The 10,421-nt window shown below is 45.4% G+C and overlaps 1 protein-coding gene across 2 annotated transcripts in view; it reads right to left on the minus strand.

Annotated features, from left to right (window-relative positions):
• Positions 1 to 10,033, minus strand: part of EIF5B (eukaryotic translation initiation factor 5B) — a 71,527-nt gene extending 61,494 nt beyond the window's left edge. For both annotated transcript variants that reach the window (XM_079792368.1, XM_079792367.1), the window contains exon 1: positions 9,818 to 10,033. In XM_079792368.1, coding sequence (XP_079648494.1) covers positions 9,818 to 9,852 — 35 coding nt within the window. In that variant the 5' untranslated portion in view covers positions 9,853 to 10,033. The remainder of the gene's footprint in view (positions 1 to 9,817) is intronic.
• Between the last annotated feature and the right edge of the window lie 388 nt (positions 10,034 to 10,421).

Here is a 10,421-nt window from a genome sequence, read left to right on the forward strand (position 1 = left end):
CATACATGACTCAACCCTGTCTCTGCTTAATTTGGCTCTAGAAGTGACAGGCAGCCTCAGACCCATTGTGTTCAGTATCAGTTCAGAAATAGAAAAACCAAACAAATATCTTAGAGGCCCAGTGCACAAAATTCGTGCATGGGTAGAGTCCCTAGGCCTGGACAGTGATCAGGTCCGATCTGTGGGGCAACCGGCGGGGCAATTGGGGGGCCACCACTGGCACCCGCCTTGGCTGGCCTGGCACTGCCTGTTCGCCGGCCTTGCCCCTCGCCGCCGCCAGTCCCCTCCCTCTTTGGGGCGACCAGCGGGGCGAGCAGGGGGCCCCCCGCTAGCACCCACCTTGGCTGGCCTGGGACCTGCGGGCTGGGGACAGCTCCTGCATTGAGCATCTGCCCCCTGATGGTCAGTGCGCATCATAGCAACTGGATGTTTCACAGGTCATTCCACCAGGTGGTCGATTTGCATATTAGGCTTTTCTTATACTAGTGGCCCGGGGCACGAAACTCATGCACTTTAGAGGTGAATTAGAGGAAATATTTTAATATTACTATTTGCCCTTTCACTATAATAGAAGTGTCCAGCCGGCTCCACCCCCATTGAGCAACACCAAGACCCGGCTGGCCCCATCTCCTCAAGCCCCACTAGGCAGGGAACGCAGCCTCACGTCCCAGCGCCGGGGCGGGGGACGTGGCATTAGGACCCCCTGCGGGAGGCGTGGCCTCAGGGTGACACACACCCCCCGGCCTCACCGTGTGGAACCGGAGGCACCGGGACCCGCCTCTGGGTCTCCACACGCATGCAGTCCCCTGGTGATGGATTGTGATGGTGTGAGGGCATCATGGCATGAGGGCGTGATGACCATTTACATATTAGGTCTTCTTTATATAGGATAGGAGGACAACCATGGAAAGAATACTGCTATCACAAAAGCGAGGTCTGAAAGCCAATGATTGTAAAATAATTGACTGCTACCTGGGTGAAAAGCAGGGATTCCTTTGAAAGAACCTATCTGAAATTTTATATACCATGTGTGAAATGGGAAGGAATGAAACATTAAATTGTCATTCCTTTCATTTTAAATAGACGGGCTATGAGAAAGGCAGGTATTAAACGAAGGTTAAGGGAGGAAGAAATTCCTTTTAAAAATATGGCACTGACTAGACAATGGCTGCCATTTTTCTATTCCCCCCCTTCTTTAAATTCTTAATCTTTAATAGTTGCTTTGCCAGTAAAGAGCCTATGTAAGGATTAATTTTTATTTAAAGTCTCTATTTTGAAATATCAGGATTTCTTAAACAAGTAGTACAGCACAGGAAAAAAACACACAGGTTCTTGAGTTAGGTTTCGCTCAATAGCTGAGAGACTCTAAGCCTCAAATACACTATTATGGGAAATTCTAGTTTCCCCTTTTCCATGTTATAGTATGACACCACTTCACACCCATGGGACTAGCTACTATACAGTAATCAAAAAGTCAGTTGGTAAGTGTTGATGAGGATGTAGAGAAATTATAACTCCAGTACATTGTTGGTTGAAATGTAACATGGTATTTCTTAGATCTTTATTCCTTTTCCTTCCTCTCACATTCTCAAAATAGTTACAGCATGGTTTTGGTTCTACATTAAATGTTTCATCATGTAAATGTTGTAGTTACCTATGGGGCAAGTATTATACTGTGGTTATTTCAATCCTGTTTAATACGGGTTTCAAAATACCTTTTGTACTAAACATTCTCAACAATACATATTTGTTACAAGGCATAAAATAGAAAGAAAGGAAGGTAAAAAAGCAGTCATTTGTGTGTTACTAATTAAAACATTTGAATGCTGCTATATTTTTAATTGTCTCCATGCTCTCCCCCTTTACTATTTACATATTATGACAAACTAATAATCTAATCACAACTTAGTCCTCACCCTTTATACAGCCACTTCTAATAAGAGTACAATAAATTGGTGACACACAGGACAACCAACAATCTTGAAAAAGTTTTCCTATTTACCAGAAAAAAAAGTATTACATTAACAGCAACCAAAACTGTAAGATACCTAGAAATAAGCAAAGAAGGAAATATTCTAAAGACTCAAGTGAAGAAAATTGTAAAATATATATAAAACCCTAATATGCAAATAGACCGAACGGCGGAACAACCGAACTGGTCACTATGACATGCGCTGACCACCAGGGGGCGTGCGCGGAACATGGCGGGTGTCAGCCACAGCAGGATGGTAGAGCAGGTGAGCGGGGGTGCCAGACCAAGGTGGGGCGCCGGTCGCTGTCATCGGGGTGAGCATCTGGTGGTTACTGAAAATTCTTTGCTCCCACACACCATGGTCCCACCCAGCACTTGCTCCTGCTGCCGGCACCTGGCGCCGGCCCTGATCACCCCTCAAGAGCTTCTCTACCTCCCCCTGCTCCTAAGGGGGGATTGGGGCAGCAGCCGCCGCTCGCACCGTGATGCACAAAGCGATCAGGGCTGGCACCAGCAGACAGGGGACCGAGGGCCATGGTAGGAGGGGCCAGGCAGGGGTGCAGAGGATGGGCCAAGACCCACCCACCCCTGTGTCCACCGCAGCCTCGTGGCCCACAGTTATTTTCAAGGTGAACGAATTCATGCACTGGGTCCCTGATAATAAAATATTAATTGAACCGTGTCCAGTGGTGACCTTGAGGAGGGGCAGTGAAGGATTAAAGAAAACAGACAAGAGAATACAGTTGGGGCCAGGTGGATCACTGTGCCTGGATGAGGAAACAGTGACACAGCCTGTAAGCCAAAGCTTTATTTTATAGTTAGGTCATACAAAGCAAACAAGGGCAAGATGTTTACAATGTTCTGGCGAGTTTCAAATCTGCTTTCCTTTTGTTGCCATTCTCTGAACTCTAACAAGCTTTGTTTAGGCAGCACTTGCTGCACCTCCCGTAGCCCACATCCCTTAGCTACCTAGGTCTGCAGGGTCAGACTAGAAGGTCAAGCTTACAACCATAGCCTTTTGGCTATAATTGTGCTGGGAGGGCTTTGCCCTCCAAGCTGGGACTTGTATGTGGCTTTGCCACAAGTCAGCCCAAGGCTTGATCCTGTCCACACGCTGTAGCCGCTCTCCACAATTACTGACATACAATTACATTAACCAAATACAGAAGCATGTCATATTATTATTTGTTGATCACTGTATATGGCACTTTAGTAGACACTCAATACATTTCGTGAATGGGATGATTCAATAGCATAAAGGTGTCAAATGTACCAAATAATCAACTCCCAATTAAAATTAACCATCACAGATTTTTAATAGACCTTAATAAATTCACCTATTACATTAAAATATATATGTATTTAAATACATATGCACTAGAGGCCTGATGCACGAAATTAGTGCATGGGTAGGGTCCCTAGGCCTGGCCGGTGAGCAAGGCCAATATACAGGGTGAGCAGGGGGCCCCCGCTGGCACCCACCTTGACCAGCCTAGCGCTGCCTGCTCCCCTGCCCCAGCCCCTGCCGCCTCCCTCTGCGGGGTGACCCACAGGGCAATTGGGGGCCCATTCTGGCACCCGCCTTGGCTGGCCTGGGGCCTGTGGGCTGGGGGCAGCTCTTGCATTGAGCATCTGCCCCCTGGTGGTCAGTGCACATCATGGTGACCTGTCGTTCCACCGTTTGGTTAATTTGCATATTAGGCTTTTATTATATGGGATACCATAAGTAGGTAAACCATTAAGAGAGTTATATTAACACTAGAAGCCTGGTGCACAAATCCGTGCAAGTGTGGGGTCCCTTGGGGTGGCCTGCGGATACTGGGCCCCAGTTCGCACCCACAGCCTCGCAGCCCCACAGCCCTGCCTTGGCCTGGTGCTGCCCCCTCACCTGCTCCACCATCCCACCTGTGGGATGATTGATCAGGGCTGGGCCCCTGGCCCAGCTCCCTTAGCACCCTGCCTCCACTGTTGGTCGCTGTATGCACACCCGCCTTGGCCTGGCGCCGCCCGCGCACCTGCTCCACCATCCCACCGTGGTCCCACTCTCATCGGGGCCCTTCAGGGCTGGCAGCACCTCCACTGTCACCTGCTGCCAGCATCGCATCGCCGACGCCCGCCATGTTCCACACCGCCCTCTGGTGGTCAGCACACACCATAGCGAACAGTCTAATTCCCGGTCTCCCGGTCAAGCTCTAGGTCAAATGATCACCCGAGGGGACAACCTGCATATTAGGCTTTTATTATATAGGATAGGATGCCCTGGGGTACCTTAAGTTGTCCTTGAGTGATTATCAAGCACTCTAAGCACTTGTTGGGCAAACAGTAACAATGGTCAAACAGCTTGGAATGCCTAAATCCAGTTTAGGAATCCCTAAATCAGCAATTCTCAAAGTAGGTCCCAATACCTGTTCAGGGGGTCTAAATTAACTCAAGAATCAAAACTATTTTCAAAATAATATAAGATACTATGAGCCTTTTTTAATTCTCATTTTCTCCCAACTACACAATGGAGTTTTCCAGAGGCCACTTGATGTATGTTGTTGTAGACAGAATGCACAAGCAGATGAGAAGCTATCTTCTAGCAAGCCAGACAGTAAAGAAATTTGTAAAAATGTTTAATATCACTCTTCTCATCATTTTAAAAGATTATTTAATGTTATTTATTACTATGTAATGTTTATTTTTATTTTTAAATTCATAAATACTTTAAGAATTTTGTTTAACTTGTAATATGGTAAGTATCAATAGCTATAACCCACACTGACAAAAACATTTTGGGTTCCTTAGTAATTTGGGAGTTTTAGGACCCAAAATTCTCAAAACTACTATTCCAACCTAACCACTGACACTCAGTTCCTCAGTTAAACAATGCTTTGCCCTCCTTATAGATCAATCACAAGACTGGAATAAGCTTTGAAGAATAAGTATGCAACTGGTGGGCAAGTGACATCAAAAGTAACTACATCAGCCCTGGCCAGGCGCAGTGGGTTGGTTGGAGCGTAGTCCTGTACACCAAAAAGTTTCAGGTTCAATTCCCCAGCCAGGGCACATACCTAGATTAGCAGGTTTGATCCCTGGTCAGGACATGTACAGCAGGCTACCAATGATTTACCTCTTTCACATCGATGTTTCTCCCTCTCCCTTCCCCCTTTGCTCTTTCTCTAAAAATCAATAAAAACATATCCTCAGGTGAGGACTAAAAATATATGTTTTGTATCAGCTCCAGACCTCAATAGAGATCACCAGTTCAGAATAAGACAACAATAAAAGTTCATCTGCCTTCTTCTTCATTTATGGAAAACTAGAAATTCTTTCCCTCCTGCAACACACCAATTTCCTAAAATATCAGTGTCGGAACGGCTAAGAGAACTCTAAAATATTCAGATATATAGATAACCCAGAATCCTACTGACTCATGAAAGACCTTCTAGTTCCTGAATGACATCTCCACCTCCACAATATATGACTGTGGGATAGGTAAAACAGTTATCTTCCTTCCCTCTATATTCTTTGGGGAGGTGTGTGTGTTGAGGAGTGGGGGGAGAGATATGGTATTAAAACCTTTTGCACTCGGATGTCAAGTGTGACTCGACACGGTTAGCATCGGTAGCAGCTCTTTTTATACTCTTTGAATGTATCAATAATTTGAAATATAAAAAAATCCAAATAAATAAGTTTGTATGAAAAGAAACTCCAGTTTTTTATTCTACTGCCGCGCTTTGTAAAATCTGGGGTATTTAAAAAATTAAATCCCGAGTAGAATAAAGGAATCGAGAAAAAAGCAAACGAGTGCAAAGGGTTAATCCCACTACTTAAAATGACATACCATATTCCATATAACTTGAAAAATATAACTACCAGATTTGGGGGATCCAAAAAAAGGAGGGGTACCAGAATGAAGAATTGGAGGTTAATTGAGAAAAAGCAGGTAATTCAGGTCCTTTTCTCTTCACACATTAGTAAAAAACATCCATCATAGTGTGTAAATGAAAACAGTAGGACATTTCTAGAGAACGCAAGTTCCCGTAAGATAAGGTCCCATTATGTAAACTGATGACTGGGAAGGTCATAGGAAGAAATGAAAATATTAGCCTTATATTCTGTATGAACTATAGATGTTAAATCCTATCCTTGTCTCATCAAGAGTTTTCCCAAATAAAAAAAGTCAGGATGACTTGCTGAATACCCTATCATCAAAGTCTCATTCTCAGAATTATACAAGGTGGAACAAAATTCTAGAACTTAATGTTTAAAAAAAGTTTAGTCATTGGTATAACAAATACATGCTATCCAAATAAAATTAGATATTCAAATGAAATAAAATCTAATTTTTAATGAACACTGAGTGGCTAAAAAGATAAAATAGGGATTAATTCAATATAACACTACTAGAGGCCCAGTGCACGAAATCGTGCACGGGTAGGGTCCCTCCCGGCCAATCGGGGCCATCTCGCCCAGTCCCAATCAGGGCCAGCCAGGGGGAGGGACTGTGGGAGGTTGGCTAGCCACAGGAGATTGGCTGTGGGAGTGCACTGACCAATAGGGGGCAGCTCCTGCGTTGAGAGTCTGCCCCCTGGTGGTCAGTGCGCGTCATAGCTACCGGCCAGTCGTCTGGTCATCCAGTAGTCTGGTCGTAATGGTCACTTAGGCTTTTATATAGATCGATAGATAAGATAAAGATATAGATAGATAAGAATCGAAACAGTCAAGTAATTTATGTTCTTTACAAGAACTGAAAAGTAGCTCAGTGCCTTATCTTGATAACTAATAAGCTGCTCATTTCTCACCCAATTCTACCTGGCCAGAAACATGCTCTACTTAGGAGAGCTTGGTTAGGGAAGAGGTGGGATGAATGTAAAATCTTTAAAAGTGGAGATCTTTATACAAGAGAGTAAAACCAGGTAATATCTAAATATACTAACCATCAACTGAGCAAGTCAATCTTTTTGCTGGAGGATCTTGACTTTAATTTGTAAAAAAAAAAAAAGGAAAGAAAAGAAAATGCAATAGCATGTGCAAAGAAAAATAAAACTAGGTATGGGATAAAAACAAAACAAAAACACTCCCCAAATAACAGGAGCATTCCTTCCATACTTCCAAACCAATCTTTTAACAACAGGCTCCAGTGTTTGCAATTTAAACTTTACATCATCCATGAAAATCTTTATGAATCAATAAGAGACACAATTTCCTCTAAAAATAGACAGTAAAATTCTCCCCTCTGAATATTTTCTCTATTGTGAGTCTGAAAGATAAAAACTGTAAGTGAAATAACAACATATTGCATGTACTTTTAAACCTAAAGAACAGACTTCTGTAATCCTGAACCAAACCAACTGCTTAAAAAATTTTTTTTAAATAAGAGAATCATTGAAATTAGAAAATTGGGCCCTAGCCGGTTTGGCTCAGTGGATAGAGCATCGACCTGTGGACTCAAGGGTCCCGGGTTCGATTCCGGTCAAAGGCATGTACCTTGGTTGCGGGCACATCCCCAGTGGTAGGTGTGCAGGAGGCAGCTGATTGATGTTTCTCTCTCATCATGTTTCTGGCTCTCTCTCCCTCTCCCTTCCTCTCTGTAAAAAATCAATAAAATGTTTATAAAAAAAAAATTAGAAAATTGGCTGCATACTTGATAATATTTAAGAAAACACTGTAAATATTCCCTAGGCTTGACGGTGGCATTGCAGTTGTGTTTTGTTCTGTTTCCACAGGTTTTTCCCCTCAAGTATTCTTTCAAATACACCTGAAGAATTTACTCATGAACAGATTCTGAGGTTTGCTTTAAAATATCCAACAAGGGCCCAAGCTGGGTTTGGCTCAAAGAACAGAGCGTGGACCTGTGGACTGAAGGGTCCCAGCTTCGATTCTGGTCAAGGGCACATGCCCGGGTTGCGGACTGGATCCCCAGTGGGGGGGCGTGCAGAAGACAGCCGATCGATGATTCTCTCATCATTGATGTTTCTCTCTCTCCCTCTCTCTTCCTCTCCGAAATCAATAAAAATATATTTAAAATAATATATATATATATGTGTGTGTGTGTGTGTGTGTGTGTGTGTGTGTGTGTGTGTGTATTCATATATTCAAAAAGGCAGGCCTGGCAGTCATGCTCAGTGGTTGAGCGCTGCCCTATGAACCAGGTCACAATTTGATTCCAGGTCAGGGCACATGAACGGGTTGTGGGTTCGATCCTCAGCATGGGATGTGCAGGAGGCAGCCAAACGATGATTCTCTCATGGATGTTTCTACCTCTCTCTCTCCCTTCCTCTCTGAAATCAATAAGAATATATTTAAAAAAGTAAAATATGCAACAGGTGGGTGAAACAGGATTGACCATGTGATAACCATGGGTGAAGCTAGGTAACTGGTACATGAAGCTTTTTATAATCATCTATTTTGTGTACACAGTTGAAAGAAAAAAGTATCCCACACATCAAAACATCCTGTCAAAGGTAGGGAAATTTTGTCCCACTAAATCACCCAGAATTCTGCTTTTTTTTTATGTATCCTGTTTGTTTGTGTTTTTTTTTATATTTACTTATTTTTTTTTCATTTTTTTATTAAGGCATTATATGTGTACATATCTTACCATTGCCCCTCCCACCCCACTCCCATACATGCCCTCACCCCCCAGAGTTTTGTATCCATTGGTTATGCTTATATGCATGCATACAAGTCTTTAGGTTGATCTCTTATCTCCCTAACCTTCCCGCTGTAATTTGACATTCTGTTTGATGCTTTACTACTGTCTCTGTATCTATCTTTTTGTTTAATAAATAAGTCAAACCAATTAACTTCCTCCAGTGGAGCTGTAACTGAAAAACAAGCCTCACCTGGGTATCTTTTAATTCCACTTATCAATTAGATGAGTGCTGAGGAAACGACCTAGAATTCCAACTTATAATTAGTGATCTTATTTTAACTTCAACACCGCGTGTCCGTTTTGAGTCAGAATGATGAACTATCACGGGTTGTTTCTGTTTTAATTTACCTTACTCTCCCCCCTCTCCCCCGAGTATTTGAACTAAGTTTGGTGAGTGGCATACTAGTACAAAAGCGAAAAGTAACTGATGTTGTTCCCTCCCAGGAAGTAAACTCTTTCAATGAGAAGAGTAAAAGACTCAACCGAATGTGACAGAGAAGTCACCGAAATCTCGGGGTGCTCCCTCCCCCAAAAGCCTTTGAAGTGATGAGAAAGGAGCGACCCTGATTGGTTGGTTTCATCTCCGCCTCCTTTCTTAGGGGAGGTGCTAGAGAGCAAAGAAATCATCAAAAGACTGGCCGGAAGAAGGAAAGCGAAAAGCATGGAGTCTGGACAACCAGCCTTTAAATAATTGAGAACTGTACCCAACAAATTAGATGAAATTAAGAGGGAGGTAAGTGTAAAACACCTCCAACGTACCTGAGAGGCTCAAAAGTGGAAAAACCCGGCTATAGGTACAGCTGATTCGTACTCCCTTCGCTCCCCAAGTCCTCACAGGTACAAAGGCGCAGAGAACTCTTCCTGACCCTCGCCTAGAGCGGCGCCGCCAAAACCCCGACCACCCGGACCACCCGGGAGCCCCGAAACCACGGCCCCGCTCCTCAGGCCAGACACCCCTCTTTTCCTGGCCGGGCGAGGGGTACAAGGGGGACTGAGTCTTGCTTGGGGAACTCGCCAGCCGCCGAGGCCCTCCGCGCCTGCCTGGAACTGGGGTCTCGGGCCCGCGGCGCCCACTCAGGGCCCAGGCCCGGTGCCCTGCGAGGCCGGTCTCGAGCCTCAACCCTGGTCCACCCCGAGCTGGTGGGACCCGCACGACCCCCTGAGCCGCACCGGCCGCTGCCGAGCGGACCCAGATACTGACTTACCTGTCTTCGCTCTTGTTTTTCTGCTTCTTCCCCATCGCGTGACAGCGGCGCTCGCGGCCCCAAACCCGCTCTTCGCTCTCTCACAGACCCACTGTCCCCCGGCCGACTTCGGGCGCCACTCAGCTCCGTTCGCCCCGCGCTGCCGCCTCTCGCACCCGGCTCTGCACAGACCCGCGCACTGGGACAGGGCACATATGGTGTGGGTTCGCAGTGCGCAAGCGCATCTTCCCGCCGCCTCGGCGTGCGGACGCAGGGCGTGGCTCAACGAGAGCTGCCCTTCGGGTAGAGCGTCTCCACTGCACCCGCCCGCCAGGCCGGAGCCCGAGCGCCCCCTTCTCGCAAGCGTCCGCCGCGCATCGACGCCCGCGAGATTTCCAGGTTCTAGAACCCAAAGGCTGACAATGAGGCTGAAAATTCCCCAAGTCGGCCCCCTCCCTGCGGGGGGACGCAGACTTGGAAAATTGGAGCCCGGTCGGAAGCCGAACTTGATTGAGCTGGGCTTCCTTTCCACCTTCACACCTTTGTAGTCTCAGCTGCTCGAAATTCAGTAAAGAATCACAATTAATCAAAGATAAGCGCTCTGGTTGTTCCCTAGGGAAATAAA

The sequence above is a fragment of the Cnephaeus nilssonii genome (assembly GCF_951640355.1).
Source record: "Cnephaeus nilssonii genome assembly, chromosome: 15".
Lineage (NCBI taxonomy): Eukaryota > Metazoa > Chordata > Mammalia > Chiroptera > Vespertilionidae > Cnephaeus > Cnephaeus nilssonii.